The sequence below is a fragment of the Notolabrus celidotus genome, chromosome 16 (genome assembly GCF_009762535.1).
Source record: "Notolabrus celidotus isolate fNotCel1 chromosome 16, fNotCel1.pri, whole genome shotgun sequence".
NCBI lineage: Eukaryota > Metazoa > Chordata > Actinopteri > Labriformes > Labridae > Notolabrus > Notolabrus celidotus.
In genome coordinates this window covers 15430644-15449493 of record NC_048287.1, presented here as the reverse complement: position 1 = coordinate 15449493, position 18850 = coordinate 15430644, and the positions used below count along the sequence as shown (strand labels likewise).

The following is an 18850-nucleotide window of genomic DNA, read 5'->3' as shown; positions in this document are numbered from 1 at the left end:
TGGTGGATTATTACTTTGAGGAGGTTCAGAGGCTCCGCTTTGAACTGCATGACATCAGCTCTGGAAACAATGGCCTTCGTGATGCTGACTTCCTGGGAGCCATGGAGTGTACCTTAGGCCAGGTCAGTGACACATACTGTCATCTCCCTCATTCTTTATACAAATCATAACGGTTGCTGCATGTGAAGCTCTTTGCTAGCACTCTTGGTCTGTCTTCACTGTTTACCTTTTTAAAACAACGGAGACTTCCTAGAAGACACTGCTCAAACTAAATGATGCCTGAAGTTCCAGGTTAATATGTGTACATCTATTTAACGTTTTAAAGTGAGTAAAAGAGAAAGAAAGAGATATGATAATTTTAATACAGATTGATGCCTGACAAAAGAGCATTCATGTGCCTCAGTGTGTACAATTGCATTTATCCTCAATATCACATACAGTACAAGCTATTTTTACTGCTGTGGAACATGTATTGAATGTCCAAGATCTATGCATGCATCCAGCATGCACTCACTGTAACAATTGCAGGCTGTGTTATTAAATCCTTGAAGAGTGCATTTAGCCTGCTGGGATATTAAATGTAGGTATTGGGTAATGTGGCTTTAATTATAAGGTGAGAGAGCAACTTTAAATTAGAGGGGAAAACTTTACCTGTGCATGGAATCCTAATGTGATTGTTTCACTCGAGGTCGCCTATTGTCACTTTCTGCATTTACACAGAGCTGTCTCTGTCCTTGAGTCCTTAGTTGGAATAGTCCAGAGGCTGCGTTGAATTATGTTTTCGAGGCACATTCATATTTGCATATGGTAATAACTACAGCCTTGTTTCTCACTTAACGGCGCTGTTTCCCCTCTTAATGCCGAAGTTGTAATCTGTATTTTAAGATCTGTTTTATGTACGTGCTTCAAGAAAGTTTAAAAAAGCATTTAGAAAGAATATCGTAATTGCAGTGAGTGCTCATTAACAAGTCGGGCGAGTTGATTTCAGGAAATTGCCAGCTAAATCACACCGAGTGGAAGCACACAGAGAGAAGATAAAAAGAACAATAGGTTGTTCTTGTTTTTAAGTGTTTGTGTCCACCTCTCATTGTCAGAGAGGCTATCGGCAACATAAAGCTGGTGGATTTACATCACTTGCAGAAACAGAGATAACTGACAAAGAAAAGGAGGATTTAGAAGTCAGGAAGGTTTTGAAACTGTTTAACGCGCTCCCAACATTTTATGTGATTCCATCAACAACATTCTGGATAATGTGGCCTGTTTGAAGCTTTGTTTAGAAAAAGGCAGCATCAGTGCTGGGAACCTATTACAGTCAGTGATGGTAGTATACCATTTGCTGCATCACTGTATGAATGATCTATTTGCCTGTACAGAGGCAACCCCACCCCCCCAAAGGAAGTGTTGTCATTGCTGTGACATGTACCCAAGGGGAGAAATGCCACAGATGCATTGTGTCAGCAGTTCTGACACACTTAGCTTGTAAGCAGTTGTACAAAACACATGCTTTAAGAAACTCTTATCAGTATAAGGGCTGTGTATCACCAATGAATTGTAAAATATATAATAAAAGCAACTGAGAATTACTTCCCTCCCTGCAGAGCTTCAATACGTCTCTCTCCACCAACTATTTTGAATAACTGTTGAACATACTTTAGCATTTAGCAGCTAAATAGGCAGAAATATCTCTCAGGAGTTGGTTTAGTACCTCAGGCAAGTGCAGAGATAAATATTGGACACTTGTTAGGGGGCCATAAAAAGCGAAACTCCAAATGAATGCTGATGTTGCTGCGGAGGTGCTGCATTTGTAAACTTGTGACGGTTTCCAAACAATTTAGCCCTACCAAATAAAAAGTAATATGTCTGCTATTTGATGACAACCTTGCTCCTGCTGCACCCAAGTGGCCAAAATAATAAATGATTTTGAAGCTTTAAGGGGAAGATTTTAGCCAGGTATAAAAATGCCTCTTACACTTAAACACTCCTTAAATTTTCAGGAGCCCCCCCAAAAAAGTTGCTATTTCAAACAGAGAAGGATGAGTGATGGTAGGCAGGGCATCACATCAAAAGCACTCCATGTACACATAGACAGATAAGATAAGATAAGATAGGATAAGATAAGATAAGATAGGATAAGATAAGATAAGAAAGGATAAGATAAGATAAGATAAGATAGGATAAGATAAGATAAGATAGGATAAGATAAGATACGATAAGATAAGATAAGATACTCCTTTATTCATCCTGCAACGGGGAAATTCACAGAGTAACAGCAGCAAACAAGAAGGTGTACAGTACAAGAATTCCAACAAGAATATATAAATATGCTATCGTTCATGCTTTTCTGTCATGCTACATAAATACAGATGTTCTCAATGTTCTCTTATTTAAAAGGCATCTCTGTCTTTCTTTGTATTCATCCTTGCTAGGAAGATACCTTGCTGCATTTTCACATCCTCTAGTCTGTCAGGAAAAAAAATCTGGGTTAAGTTGGGTTAAAATATTCAGCTGTTTATGCAGCCCACCCTGAAAATTCGGGGAAGTATTCAGGAGTTTTGTGCATATTTGAGTACAGCTCTAAGGAAAAGGATCAGCGAAGAGATGAGATGTAACACTTTGTCCACAGGCTTTCTGGAGTTTTGTAAGTGTGTGAATACAGCTTGAAACTGATATTCATGCTTCTTTACAAGCAAAAACAAACAAGATAATGCGCAACTAGGCTGACTACTGCTATATAGTTCCTTTAAAAGCCTGTAACCACTCCTGCTGGGTGTCAGATTAAGTGATTGACAGCACTCTGCAAGGATTGTCTTTGTTTTTGCCTTTAAAATGGCAAAGATTTTTACTCAGTAGCAGAACTGGCTGTTTGAAAAAAAGCATGATGAGATTTTTTTCACATATGCTGGACAAAATCAGAACTTAGAGAAAATGTACCGGCCCAAATTGACAGGAACCAAAGTCCCTCACAGCAGCTTTGCATGACGTTTGAATCAAGTATGTCTCCTAATTTCTGTGGAATAATAATCTTTAAAATTTCATGAAAAATATGTGAAGCATTTTATATAAATAAAGAGTGATCCTTAACACATACTTGAATCTTTGCCTCCTATTCAATAACACACATGCTTATACACATAATTTATTCATGGAAATTGGAAGTACAAACTATAATCATGTGATTTCCTGTAATTTGGAGGCATTTCTAGTTCTGCTGATACAACTTAGAGCCAACACCTCATTGCAAGATTTGTACTCCCAATGTGGTTCAGTTGTATTGTTTGTGTTTGTCTTTTCATGTTGTAGTCACCCAGTGGATCACACCTACTTCCTTATGTCGACTAGAATTCGTCCCCTACTCTGCTCACAGCTGGCTAGCTCAAAGAAGTAAAAGGTGAAAAGAGTCAAAGAGCCGGTAGATCAAACCAGCGATACAACCACAGAGAAAATTACATTCGACAGGTACAGAGAAAGGTGACTCAACTGTGCTGCTTTATGTCCACTGGGTGTGTAAAAAGGCAGCGAGCTAACATTAAGTAAAGGTGCTGGGTGACAGCAGGGTGACACTAACAGGGCGAGCTGTCTGAAGGGAGACACTGTGCTGATTTTATGCAGGCTGTGTCTCTTTGTTTCAGATCGTCTCTCAGAGGAAACTGACCAAAGCTTTACTCAAGCAGGGAAACACTGCGGGGAAGTCTTCCATAACGGTACGACAGTGTTTCTAAAGTCAGTCAACTTCAATTACACACATATGCTCGCACAATCACTCAAATCAAGCATGCACCACCTCGTGCACTCAAACACTCTGAAGATAATTAATTTGACGATGTTGCCTATTCAGTCTTCTCAGTTCCTCATTTCCATCTCATTTCCACTCACCTTCTTGTACTACTTCTCTTCTTGTCTATCTTCACCTCCTCTTTTTCCCCCTTCTCTCCCCCACTTTAAAGGTGACAGCAGAGGAGTTATCGGGTAATGATGATTACGTTGAACTCTCCTTCAGTGCTCGTAAGCTAGACGACAAGGTTCGTGTGTCCGCTTTTTAAAACGACTGTGTGGGTTGTCTTTAAGTATGAGAGGAGTTAATATTCAGAGAATGGAATGAGGCAGGTGTGTGTGTGGGTAGAAAATGGTGGGTGGGTGGAGGGCCATGGGATTTGGTGATGAAGCAACTCGCAGATAATACACAAGAGTACAATCTGGCATTAGAGAAGGTCTGCTGAGATAGGTAGCCACCCTCCCCTCCAATAACCCCCCCCCCCCCCCCCCTCATCACACATAGATAACTTTATTAATTTTCAGCCTCTACACACACACACACACACACACACACACACACACACACACACACAGCTACGGATGACTAACCCAAACAAGTTGTGCCTTAGGGGAGAGATGGAAGAAAGCAAGGGAGGGGTGGGTAAATTGAAGAGGACAGGAAAGGGATGCATGGAAGAGGGGGGAAATAAAGAGGAGGAAAACAGGGTGAAAAGATGATTCTGTTAGTGTGTGAATGATTTATGGTGATAAGAGGCAGGTCTGATGCAACTTCTCACATGTCTGTTTTCCCCTCTGAAGGATTTCTTCAGCAAGTCAGACCCTTTTCTGGAGATTTTCAGAATAAATGATGACGGGACTGAGTCACTCGTACACAGAACTGAGGTAATAAAATTCACAAAAAACACACATTATATCTTACTTATGCATGTTATTATTAAATAACGTTCTCTTTACTGATAGACGGTTATGAACAACCTGAGCCCAAATTGGAAAGGCTTCAAAGTTTCTCTGAACACACTCTGCAGTGGGGACCAGAACAGGGAGCTAAAGGTAAGTCTGCATTTTTAACTTAAGTTAGTCAGTACCAACGCTAGAACATGAATCAGCCTCAGTTACTGTCTAAAACAAAGCATCACTTATCATTTTAGTATGCCAGTCAGAGCACCAATCATATACCAAAATGACTAAGCCCCCAAAAAACTACAGGTGTCATCTCCTGGTTATAGCGAACAACAACAATATGGTGCAAGCATGTTGATCAAAGCTGGAAATATTTCAGCAATCAGGGTTTTACACCAATATTTGTATTTATTTTTAATTTTTTAAAACTCATATCAACCTTACACTTTATTCAAGGATGAATGACAGTCAGTTCCCCAAAAGTGAAGCCAAAACAAATGGAGCTACCCCTGCTGTCTCTGTGCGATATATGTCATAAAGCCTGCCTCCTTCTTGTTAACAGATTGGACAAGTGTCAAACTTATATAAGAAATATATGCCAAATCCATTTTCAAAAAGTTTCTGTAATTATAGTTAGTCGTCACCTTGCTGATTTGGCCCCACATGTTCATTTTTATGTGAAATGTAGTTTTTATGGTTATTCAATGCCACAAAAATGGTAAATAAGCCATGATTGACAGCTTTGTTGGCCAATACAGCTCCTGCAGCGAAGAAATATAACCAACACAAGTCACTGAACCTTTCATAACTGTGAGTGTCTGCTGTAAACTGATGGAAGAAGCTGTTACATGGTATCCTTCAGGATGTGCTGACCTGAAGGGTCTTCGTTATTTCATCAATAAGTTAGATGTGATTAAGGGTTAGCTCACAGGGTGGGACATCAATGGTGGGGTCCCACAAGTCAATCTCTTATGGGCAGACTTGGGCTCCAAATAATGTCACAAGTTTACAATGTCACCACCTGTCATGTGGGGTAATTTTCACTTCACTTTAATACAATTTAAGGGGGCGATGCATAGTCCATCTTTATGTCAAGTCAATAGTGTCTGCCAATACTCAAGTCAAGGTATTGGTAAGGAAAGGATAGAAAATACTGTCATGACATCTCCAGTTGTAGGTACCGTGTTTTACAGGTTATGATAATAGTAACATGATTTTATTTCACTTTAAATAAAATATGTAGCTATAAAGTAAATAGCACAAAAACCTTGGACATAGCTTCCTCATAAGTTTCCTCAAGGGAGGCATGTTAATATTTAGAGGAAGAGGTGAAACAGCACCTAAAGTCCTGCAGGTGCATCTTTGCAAGCATTTCTTCCAGTGCAGCATACTAATGTAACGATTTGTAAAACTTAAGTGTTGCTAAACTCCCACATGCCGTAAGTGTTTAGCTGAATTGAACCACGCCATAAGTCAGAAAACAGCCTCAGGCATCTCCGTCCACTTTCCTTCCCTGAGCCATGGGTTGAGTTCAGGTCGTGTGCTGCCTTTCCTGATGTGTTATTTAAAGATCCCGACGGGTGTGAAAGAGCTCAGTGGTCGTCCTAAACTCTCACCTTTACTTTCCAGGGTAGATCTGTGAGTGTGTGTATGCACACGTGGCACATCAGCTCTAAACAGTTATTCTTCTGCATGAATAAACATGAGATGGGCATTAAATATTCAGAGGCGTCTTAACTCTGCATGGCTCCTGACAGCAGGAGAAAGGGCTCACATACACACACACACACACACACACACACACACACACACACACACACAGCACACACACATTCTTGCCATCAGCTGTGGTTTCCAGGGCTACCTGTTTGAAGCATCAGAGTGAGAAATGGCAGGGCAGAGATTTCTATTCAGACCAGTGCATCCTTTTCACCGGCTCTTAACTGACCAATGCATAAATGTATTACCCTCCTGTGCAGTCTGTCCTTCTCCTCCTTTGTGCTTCTCCTCACCCCTTTCCTCACCTCAACACTTTTATATCCATCCCTCTGTTTGGCATCCCTCTCCCCCTCTCCATCCAACAGTTAACATGCACTGAATGGAATGGCAGCTCTTCATTTTTTCATCAGTCTGTCTCGCATTGCACGGCAACTTTAAGTGGAAAGAAAAGCTGCAAAAGGGAGCGCTCGTCTTCTCACGCAAAAATTACTGTCAAAACAAAGACACACAGACCACCCAACAAATGATCACACTGACAAAAAAGGCAGACACACATACTTCAGGTGCAGGCACTCAGCAGTTTAAGTAGAGGACAGGAAATAAGGGGATTACTGTGGGTCGTTGTTTTCAATCAGGGGTTGTTGGATTGGCTCTGATCACTCGCCGCTGCAGAGACCTTAGACAAGAAGGTCACAAAGCTTAACCACAAATTGGCTCATTCACAACCATTAAATCTTCATGAAAGATGGAAGCATTTTTCTGTGTAAATGAGTGTCACTGTTCACGGACTGTATTGACTGTTATTGGTTGCACAAACTCTGTGACTCAGGATATTGATGTTTTTCGTCACGTTTTGAAATAACATGATTGTGTCTTTAATGGCATGCGCAGCCTTGGCCTGCTGACCCGCACCTTTCTCTGATGATTGAAGCAGTTTTTCTTGTCTACGAGCTCCTTTGAGAGCAATAAATTATTACAGCTCAACACACACACACACACACACACAAACACACACACACACACACACACACACACACACACACACACTTATAAAGCTGTCTCTTAAGCCACGTCCCTCACAGCATCCTCAAATTAATATTTCACTGCTCCATTGCCCCCCTACTAACACCGGCCTTATCAATCATTCAGCATGGCATTTTCCTGCATGCCACCAGCCCCTGTGTAAGTGTGTGTGTATAGGTGACAGTGTTGCAGCTGTGCTCCTAATAAATATGTGTGCGCTTTTGTTTTGTATGCGTGTATCTCTCTCTTCGTGTCTGATTCAGTGCACAGTTTGGGACTGGGACTCGAACGGAAAACACGACTTCATTGGGGAGTTTCAGACCACCTTTAAGGAGGTGAGAGCGGAGCAGGAGGGCAAACAGGTGAGCTCAAACACACAAAAATATGATAAAATATTCTCTTTTGATCCCCTACAGGAGAAATTCATCTGTTACACTAGCTCACAAAAAAAGAAGAAAGATAGGAAGAACGTTTGAAAGAGTGATCAAGTGATATAAGAAATTCAGATGACAATAAAAGGATGAAAATGGACAAAATAAATTATGACAGTAAAAAAATCTATACACACGATGTCCACCTTTATCTTACAGATGGATAATTCAGGTTATGTAATTACCCTGAAGAGCGACAATACACACATACTGACCACACAATTTCTAAGATGAATCATTCTGTATTTAGACGAGTAGAGATGCTGACAGCTTATCTCCATAATTAGACACAAAACAAAAGCAAACTGCACAGAGCTGAAATATGTGTGTGAGATATGCTTTATGAATTGGACCTTGAAATGGAGCAGATGACAGAGGCTAATGATGTGCAGGTCTTGGTGCTATTAGTAGCTGCAATCAATTTTAGTGAATCCTCCCCCCTCATAAATCTAAGGTTGTTTATCATAGAGATGCACCAATCGATAGGACATCAGCATCCGCATATATTTGCCCTGTTGACGGACATCTAAATGATGTGCATTCAACAATGTGGGAATGTCACTGGTATGATGCTGATAAACCAGTACACCAAAACGTCTGATTCAGAGAATAGCATTTTTTATTTGACAGGAGAAATTACTTGCTGGACAAACTTGAATTTTTGAGCAATGTAAAAGTTTAACATCACCTCTGAGGAAGATCAGCAGCATGCAGTACACCACCAACATAACAATGAATCTGTGTTTGTGTGTGCGTATGTTTACCTAGATTCAGTGGGAGTGCATCAACCCTAAATACCAGATGAAGAAGAAGAATTACAGAAACTCAGGGGTTATTATTCTCAACCACTGCAAGGTGAAGTAACACATCCCGCCATGTTTGAGACTCACAGGAGTTTTCTCATGGGATAACATTCAGTATGTGTTTACATTCTGAGTTTCTCACTGCATTAATAATGTTTAAGGAATCTTTCAAATTCTTTAAATACTGACACATTTTTTTTTAACATTTTTCTTTGAAACTTGATTAATTTTTCTTTTATATTTAATGAATTGCGACATGGACATTTGATTGCTTGTGGTCTTCTTCTCCGACCTCTCTGCCTTGATTGACACATTTATACACTTAATGGTTCATTACCTCGTACAACTGTCAACTAATCTAACAGTACAAAACAATTAGAACGAATGTGTATCCTGTTGAATGTGCAACCTTAGGTGTGACTTTTTCCAATCGATGCTGCTTCACAGAAATATAGTTGTTAAAAAAACAAAATCCAGTAAAATGAAGCTGTCAATTAATTGTAAACTGTCAGATAATACTTATACTGCTGCTAATCTACCACTGCTAATCTTGCCTTTCAAATTTTACTTACACAAACATGCAAATACTCAAAGATAAGCTGCAGTCATGTTTGATAAGGTTGGACCTTTTGTATTTTCTTTTGGTTTTTTTGTTTTATATTAAATAAAATGCTTCAAACTTGATATCAGTTAATTTTATGTTAATTGATTGATAATTTATTGTAGCACTAATTTCAAGCCCCAGCGCGCATCCACCATCCACCTCATTTGGCTCTTATCAAATCCAACCTTGAATCAATGCCAAGAACTAAATTTAAACATTTCTTCTGACAGATAATCAAAATGTATTCCTTCCTGGATTACATTATGGGAGGCTGCCAAATCCAGTTCACAGTAAGTTTTGTCACATATAATCTCCTCAGTATTTACAGCAGCATGTCATTGTCTGTCCATGCCCATTCTTGCAGTGTGACTGTACGTGTGTGTGCGTGTTTCCATTCCAGGTGGCAATAGACTTCACAGCCTCCAACGGGGACCCAAGAAACAGCTGCTCCCTCCACTACATCCACCCTTACCAGCCCAATGAGTATCTGAAAGCACTGGTGGCTGTAGGGGAGATCTGCCAAGACTATGACAGGTAGAAACCTCACCATCCATCATCATTTAGCCGGCACACACTCATTTTCAAACACACACACACACCAACACATATGCACTCCCAGCGCGCCCTCTGGGGAGAAAATGTCCTGCATGAAGAGATTACCACAGATTTATCATGTACAATCATGAATCTTCAGCTCTCTATAGTCCTCATTCAACAATTTATGCCTATAAAAATTCTTACTACCAATAATAAAGAACACAGTTAAATTACATTCAGCTTATTGAACATGTAGTGTAAATTTGTTTTTACCTACCATCGTAAATCATAATCATTCCAACCTGACCCCCATGTGCCTGTTGTCAGCTCCATATTCTCTCTGAAGAAACTGCAATAACCTATTTGTGTGATGGACAGAATTGAAGTTTCTCTAAACAGAAAGTATGTTCCCCTTAAACAAAGAAAGCAAATTGATTTCAGGACTGAAGAAATTGAACAAAATAGCATCTTAAATGGAAACAAGAAAAAATACTTTTTTTTTCTCTTGAAGAAAAAATTAGATTCAGACTTCAAAAACAAGGCGAGGGATGTTGTGACCCAAGAAATATACGGGCCAGAATTCAAGTAAAATAGAAGAGACGTTGATTTTGGATTGAAGCTTCTGGGGAAATAGAGCAACAGACCGAAAGAAAAAGAAGGAAAAAGGACCAGAACCGGGACATCATCATCATCTGTCAGGTAGATGAAAATCTACCCCAATCACTGGACAAACATCCTCTTGTGAAATATTAAGACAATATCCAGTGTTTTGTGATCAACATGCACAAGGCATTCAACATATCTTTCGCTTTAATTCAAATAAAACCTTCAACAGTGACAACCCAATAACTGTTTGTTTTATAATAAGTTAATATATTTAGACAGTATGTTGAACACCTGCACATAAAAAGGGACTTCCAGGTGTGCATGGTTAACTGTATTCAATTCTTGCAGGAAATCTAGAAACACGAGCACATCAGATTAGCATGTTGGCCTACTCAGTGTGTGTGATAGACACTCATGCTTACTCAAACATGATGCAAGAAATGTCTGCTTTCACAGTATTCCCAGTCACACTCTGAAACTATTCTGTATGCTAACGCTGTAAATATCAAAGCAGACTACAGGTTGTTACACTGCTGACCTCTTAACTTGAAAAACATAGCACGTGCTGGATTGTCAATCAACTTTGTCATAACTGACTTGGTTGCAATAGCAGAACTCAGTTTCTCTCACACATCCATTGTGCATGTGTCACTATATTCAAACATTGCTTAATCAGTGTTGCTTAAAATACACAAGCACATCAGCTTAGCATACTGTCAGACATCTCAGTCTACTGTATATGTACCAGTGCATCCTAAAGACCCCTAAGCTGCCTAAAACAGCCTGTTTGCGAACCAATTTAAGTCACTATACATCTATAGTGAGTGGGTAGTTATGCAAATTAAAATATCATCAGGGTTAGCAAGACCCTGTTATGAAGCTGGAGGGACTTGTCTCACCCTGTTGGGATATCATACCTGTCAGTGTGCAGTCCTGCCTGGATCGTCGGACAGGATTGTGTCCTCTTGCTCCTATACAATTGTTGAGATATGTTTGAGGTCCAATAGTTCCTCAGACTGCTCCCAAATGCTGTCATAATTTGTGACTCCCAAGACCAGCCTGAGATGTACAAAGGTTTTTGTCACATTGTTTACATACTTAGAATGCTAACAGAAACTAACGTATTTGCCACAGTGTCGACAGGCAGAGGGGAAATGTACTGGAGTCCTTTACATAGTTTAATTGGATATGACGTGATCAGGTTGTGCCCAAACGATGAAGCCCATGCGGAAGTATTATAAACTGCAATTCATCGAGAATCCGCTTGAGGCTGGCTGCAGAAACGCCGGAAACCACATAGACATGAATGGGAAAAAGACGATCTTTGCAGCATTAATAAACGGGTCTACAGCCTGGCTCAAAAAAAGGCTTGGCCCTACATAGCTAATTTCTCTATCGGCACACACTGTACAGGGGGGGTGAGTTTTTTTCTAACGCGACAGTTCAGAAGGTATTAAGATTACGAGTTTTTGCCCAAATAAGGATATGACTGACTTGACTCCCGGTCGGGAACACATAGCTGTTGGCTAGGAGGCTCAAACTCCGCCCCTTTACGTGAAAACTGTGCATAAATGTGCTCCACGTTCCTGTTGGTCGCACAAATTCATGAGTCAATAAAGAGTTTTAAATCTTGTTTCCTGTTCAACCCCTTTTAAATGAATGGGTTTTAAAAACACTTTGCATTATGTTAGGTGTGGGTTTCCATTTTCGAATACACTTCTGTCCTCATTATTTGTACGTATACAGGGTCTGAGGCTGTTCTAAATTTGTTCACAGAGTGCAGCAAATTCAGGTCATAAAATATTCATGAATCCAGGGTTTGGTCGTAAACTTTCTTACACACAGTTTGTGAATGAAGCCTGACGTTTTTTGGTTGTTTGTCTTTCCCTCTGTGCCTACATGCATCCTTTGGGACAAACCCTGTGTCTCTCTCTTTCCTCAGTGATAAAATGTTCCCTGCGTTTGGTTTTGGAGCTCTGATACCACCCGACTTCAAGGTAAGATATTCAGGATGTGTGTGCGGGTGTATGTGTTTGCAGCAGCAGGGGGGAGAGTTCTGGCTACTTGGGATTTAAAATATCTCTCGCAGGCACAGCTTGCCTTTGATCAGGATGAAAGAAGAGAGCATCTGTCCACCTGTAAACTTCTCTGAACATGTTGTGCTGAGTGTTTGCTTTAAATTAACAGCTTTGTGTTCTCTGCCCCACATTAAGGTTTCCCACGATTTCGCTGTTAACTTTGATGAGGACAATCCTGAATGTGCTGGTGAGCAGTCCAACACACACACACACACACACACACACACACACACACACACACTCGACTGACTCGCAGAAACTTTCTCATTCATGCATCACAGGGGGACCAAAATACTCTCCCAGTATCACTGCTCTGTGCTCTCATCTCTCCCCTTCGCTGTCAGTCCCATATTTCTCCCTCTGTATCTATCCCCACTCTCTGTTTCTTCCTCTCACTTATACCAAAACACACACAGGCAGACACTTAAACACACGCACACAGCTGGGAGATTTGTCAAGTACTTCAGGCTCGAAGATAGAGGAAAAAACAACACTAATCTGTACGTGTGAAATGAGCTTGTACGCTCTTCTCTTCACATAGCTGCCTTCCTGCAGTGAAGGTGTGTGTGAAGACTTCAGTTTGTGTGTGCTATAAGGGAATGTTTCACTTAGTCACATGCACAGTGTCTGATTTAAACTTCAACCATATGAGATCAGAGCACGAAACACTTTGATAAAAAGACAGGCGGAGAAATAAAACGGCATCTGTGTTCATGTTTTAGGAATTCAAGGCGTGGTTGAGGCCTACCAGAACTGCCTCCCCAAGATCCAGCTGTACGGGCCCACCAACATCGCCCCCATCATCCAGAAAGTGGCCTCCTCCGCCTCTGAGGAGATGCACACCAAAGAGGCCATGGTGAGAGGGAGAATGAAAAAGTCTGCAGCATTTTGTTCCTGTTGTTGTGGCTGTTAGTGTAAAGCACACAGGGAGACAAGGGGAAGACAAACAGCAATTAAAAGCAGAAAAATAAGACATCAGAGGAGGTGAAAGATTGAATAGAGCACCACAGAAAGAGGGGAATTGAATCAAGGAGGGAAGGGATTGATATTCATTAAATTCCAGTCATAAATTTTAAAGCACAAATTCCTCTGTGTCCTGATGCCTCCTGCTTCCCTCCGGCCTCTGGTGAATTAGAATAACTCGTATTTAAATTAGCCTCTGACAAGATGCCACTTTTGAAACATAAAATTGCACCAATTCTTCTTCCCGTCTCCACATCATTCTCTCTCTCCCCTACCAACAAATCTCTCCCCTCCCTTTTCCCCCCTCAGGAGTACTTCATCCTGCTGATCCTGACAGACGGCGTCATTACCGACATGGCAGACACACGGGAGGCCATCGTGCATGCCTCCCACCTTCCCATGTCCGTCATCATCGTGGGTGTGGGCAACGCAGACTTCACAGACATGCAGATATTAGACGGAGACGATGGGATTCTTCGTTCACCCAAGGGCGAGCCCGTTCTGCGCGACATCGTCCAGTTCGTCCCCTTCAAGGACTTCAAACACGTGGGTGCAGTTTTGGAGGAGGGATAGAGTCTTGTGGAGGAATAATACAGCATTAGAGAAATGCATTCCTAGCGGGAAAAATGTTATTCCCTGGGGAAGTCAGGCAACATGAAGACATAAACAAATGAGGCTCTTTACAAGAATGCAACAGCAGGGGTTTTGTCACACATTTTTGCACTGTTTGTCAGCTAAATTTGTTCCTTGCATGGATTCTTTTTTAGAGCATGCATAACTGTGGAGGAGCTATTTTCTTTTTAGCTGGGTTAGCACAATTTAAGAGCAGAAGAAAACAGTAGCTGGTCATGACATGATATGAAATTTCAAACCAGGACTACAAGCCTTACAACACCTGAAGTTCTGTACTTTCAACAAACATGTTTTCACATTTTTGCCAACACGTTTCTTTTCTTCTATCTACAGCAGCAAGATTACCACGTTGAGCTCTGCTCAGCTAATAACAGACCCACACATCTACTGCAGAAACAATATCAACACAAGAATCACGCCAACTGCAGCAAATACAGAACCATAACCTCTAAAAATAAACAATGTCCCTACATAACGATAAGGATACAAACCATGGCCTCTGTTCCTTACAACACTAATAAAAAAAAAAATAATTAACTCAACTCAAATCAAGTCAGTGTAACATTCGAAATGAGAAACTACAGATTTTCCCCAAAATAAAATATCTGTATTCATAAGAATTTTTGTTTGTTTGTTTGTTTTGTATTTTTGTATTACGTTTTGTTGCTATGTAGCTGACTAATTTCAGAAAAGTCAGGCCCCTGTTTTTTTCAGAACCTTATCATTCATGCATCACCTCAGCCAGAGATTGTCTTTATTGCACGCACTTTTAGAACTTGGTATATGCAGACTGCTTGGTTTAGGTGGGTGAGTGGGTGCATAGGAGTGAATGCAGAAGGATGAGGAGGAGTCTTCCTTGATTATATCACAACAAAAAGTGGTAGTATTTTAATTCTCCTAAAAACACAACAATAAAAAAACAACAATATAGTGACAACTGAGGCGAGCAGTAAATATAAAGCAACAAAACTCTGCTCTGCATGGACGACATCATCCTCCCTTCCACTTGCTTGCTGTGAATGTTCCAGACTAATACCTGCTGTGTTAACACACCGGCTCACTCAGCACAACTTTCTGTGGATATTGTACTAGAAAGATGGCAGGAAAAAAGTCTTGATGAAGTCAGGATAAGCATATTTGTTGATGTGCATTCACACATGCATGCCACCTGGATAATGTTGGGAAATTTTCCGGCGTAAGTGCATGTGGGAAAGGAGTCTTATCACTCTCCTTGAATGATGTGTTTGTTTCACTACATTTAAGCTGTTGCCCATGCCCTCTTAACAAACATGAGGTGCTTGAACAGAAGTGAAGTGCAAAAGACTTTTTATGGGCTGCCCCAACAGCACAAATCAAGCAGCTCACTCATATTTCTAGTTTGCTCAAAACTCAGAACATACATTTCACACTGAGTCATTTTTTTTGCCAAGTGGGCATCAACACAAGCTGCTGCTACTGCTAGCTTTTACGTCCTAATGGGAGAAATGACATCTGCTGCTGGATTACAGTCCTAAAACAGAACAAGTACATCCATTTTAGGGCTCTCACAGCCCTGCAAAATGCTGGCTCCCAGTGAACATGCTCGAAAGATACTGGGCTTTAATTGCTCATCACTCATGTCGAGGAATTGTGTGCAAATGTGTGTTCATAGTAAACAAGGATAAGAGTCAGATCAAGCATTTCATTACAACTTTCAAACACTGACAGTGAATAATGCTTCATGTGTCTGTCATTACTTTAAAAGTTTTCAGTTGGGCAGACAAATAGAGAGCTTTTCAAAGTTGTACCTCAACAGTGACTTTATTTATCTTATCTATCTATCTGTGTGTGTGTGTGTGTGTGTGTGTGTGTGTGTGTGTGCGTGTGTGCGTGCGTACGTGCGTGCGTGCGTGCGTGCGTGCATGTGCTTGTGCATGTGCTTGTTTGGGTGTGTGTGTGTGTTTGTGTATAGGGTGGATGGCATGCAGCTCTGTATAAAGGGGGCAATGGGTTTTGAGTGAGTGGGCGTAATATACTTGGCGTGCACGTCAAAACACATCAGCTCTCTGCTCATTGTGTGTTTGTGTTCGTGTGTGCGTGTTTATGAGTGTCTGTCACTGGCAGCATTCATTTTGTTTGGCTTTGACAGGGTGTGTTTGGCTTAGTCTGTTATGGTGAGTTTGGTCTGTGACAGGTTGAGAAATCAACCAATTACATTCCATATGAACGGGAAGAGAGGGGCGAGGACGAAGGAAGGAAATTGAACATATAGCTTACCAAAAAGTATGGAAAGAGAGGGCGTTAGAGATGAAAAGGGAGGAATAAATCAGGAGGAAACAGAAGAGGAAGTGGAAGGAGAATTGTGGTGGTGGTGTTGAGAGAGGGAAGTCAACAGGAGACCGGAGCTAAAGACAAAAGGGAGCAGGGGAGTGTGTGACAGAGGTGGAGAGGTGATTTTCTGCTCCGTCGTTTCTTTTCAGAGGGGATTAGCAGGACGGAGCTGCTGTGTGACAGGCAGAGTGGGGGGATAACAGGTAGATAGGAGGGCGGAAATGAGAGAAGGGGGGGGTGCACTTTGATGATGCATTGTCTCTGGGAATTATGTGAGACGGGGTACGACAGACCCTCTGACTTTGAGGATTTGGGAGAGTGTGTGTGCTGTCGTGGCATTTGTGTGCTGGCTGACAAGTGACTGACTTTTGCTTAATTACTTGTGCTTGCGTGTGTGTGTGTGTGTGTTTGTGTATGCGTGCGTGTGAGAGAGTGAGTGTTTATCTTCATGTATTCAAAGGAATGTTTTTCTTGTTTTTAAAACTTTAAATATTCTATACGTCTCCTGTATTTCTAAGAAATGAAAATACAACCACACTCCACTTAATCCCTCATCAGCCCTCAGGTCCTTTAATAGATTGAACAATTTACATTTTTATGGAAGAACAAAAAAAATGTCCTGTTTTGAACTAGAACTTATAAAAAAATGCACTCTACCTTATCCAAAGGTTTTGGTTTGTCTTCACAATTGTAATTTATTGCACAGAGACAGAAGAAACGTCTTAAACAGATGCAGAGAAGTACTAAAATAGCTGTCACAATGTTGAATTACTCGCTAAATTCCCCCTCTTAAAACCCTCTCTCAGCACGACCAAACCCCCATAGAATCTGGATGACATGATAAATCAACATATGATGAATATTAAGAGATTATTTTGAATAATGTACTTTAACTGGAGATCAATGCAAGACTAGAATGGTCCAAGTTTTCAGACCTGCACAATGAACGGCCACGATTAATAACTGCATGAAAGGGTTAATTGATTCACTTGATTCATACATTTTGCCCCAAGCCCTCAGGTATCTCAGACCTTAATCCCTCAAAATTATAATTGCCATTATTAAGATTCAGTCTCAATCCATAGCGTGAACAAGCCCAAACTCAAGGGGACTACTTTTCATTATTAACCCTTAGTTAACATAAACTGTGTTGGTGTGTAATGTAAATGATCGTTTGCATTGTTTGAAAACTGCTTTTGTTTATTATTTTTCATATAAATTTTAAGGATATTAGTGCACTTCCTCCTTGAGTACATTTACAGAAGGAAACAGTGATGGTACCAGAGGACAAAAAGGTGAAAGCAGGGTTGTTAAATGAGCCTGTCTGATCACATCAGTCTCACTGGTTCAGACCTTTGACAGCATCAAGCTCAACAGTAAATACAAGCATCCTTGAACTACACATGGCTGATGATGTGTGTGTGTGTGTGTGTGTTTGTGACCTCTCTCCTTCTCTTTTCTCCTTGTCTGTCCGTCTATCTGTCTGTGACTGTGTTTCAGGCCTCTCCAGCTGCACTGGCGAAGAGTGTTTTGGCAGAAGTCCCCAACCAGGTGGTGGATTACTACAACGCTAAAGGCATCAAACCCAAGTGTATGTCGGACTTTGAGTCCTCAAGGACCTTCAGCCCCTGACAATGGAACACATGCAAACATACACTCCAACACACACACACATATATCATATATATATTCTTTATGTACTGTATTATACATAAACACACGCAAAAGCACAAGCACACACAAACACACGTACATAAAGTAGTCTAGCTCAGAGATTTAGCTTGTTCTGGTGAAACAATTTGAACTAAACCATTGATGACTATTGCATGTTCAGCCACAAAGGCATCACCTGGGAAATTATTACTATCTACTGTATATCTGAAGATGTTTATAGAAATAAGAGCAGTCTTCTGAACCAGCATGCAGACTCAGACCACTATAGCCCACCCAAAGAAATGACACTCCTACCTTATTTAGATAACTAGCAAGTAAAGATTTGTGGGGTAGAGAAGCCAAAAATATGTGATGGCATAGCTGTAAAAAGCTTAGAATTAGCATTGCAAATGTTATTTATGGGAATGGTAGCGCCCCTGTTAGTATACTGCATAAATGCATGCATAATTCAGCTCTTGCTAATATCCAATCTCCCGTAGCCGCTTGCTAGTTATGAAATAAAGTATCTCTGTCATTTGAGTGACATTCAGGGTTGTCTTGGGTGTTTTTTTGGGTTCTTTTCCTACAGATTTCTTTGAGATTTTGCTAAATGGAAATGAAAAACAGAATAATTGTAATAATTTCTTATTAACCTTCTTATATTGTTAAGAGTTTTGGGAGGATAGAAAAAGCGTGTGTGGTAGACACTCATCTGTGGGCTGGAAACTGTTTTTTTCTGTAATCTGCATGTTGATTAAAATAAGATGTTTTGGCTTTTATCATTTTTGTGTGGTCTCTACTTGTATGCATACAGGT

At 40.7% G+C, this 18850-nt stretch overlaps 1 protein-coding gene across 3 annotated transcripts in view; it reads left to right on the top strand.

The window, feature by feature from the left end:
• The window catches only part of cpne4b (copine IVb), a 27943-nt gene extending 9130 nt beyond the window's left edge, over positions 1-18813 (top strand). For 2 of the 3 annotated variants that reach the window (XM_034704425.1, XM_034704428.1), the window contains exons 3-16: positions 1-122; positions 3630-3701; positions 3945-4019; positions 4573-4656; positions 4735-4824; positions 7680-7778; positions 8616-8702; positions 9485-9544; positions 9655-9788; positions 12340-12394; positions 12611-12662; positions 13198-13331; positions 13748-13984; positions 17882-18813. The exon at positions 1-122 is cut by the window's left edge and continues 58 nt beyond it. In XM_034704425.1, the coding sequence (XP_034560316.1) occupies positions 1-122; positions 3630-3701; positions 3945-4019; positions 4573-4656; positions 4735-4824; positions 7680-7778; positions 8616-8702; positions 9485-9544; positions 9655-9788; positions 12340-12394; positions 12611-12662; positions 13198-13331; positions 13748-13984; positions 17882-18013 (1433 nt within the window). In that variant the 3' untranslated portion in view covers positions 18014-18813. Of the gene's footprint in view, positions 123-3629; positions 3702-3944; positions 4020-4572; positions 4657-4734; positions 4825-7679; positions 7779-8615; positions 8703-9484; positions 9545-9654; positions 9789-12339; positions 12395-12610; positions 12663-13197; positions 13332-13747; positions 13985-14404; positions 14692-17881 lie in introns of those variants that run through there. The other variant, XM_034704427.1, reaches the window with a different exon arrangement.
• Positions 18814-18850: the final 37 nt, after the last annotated feature.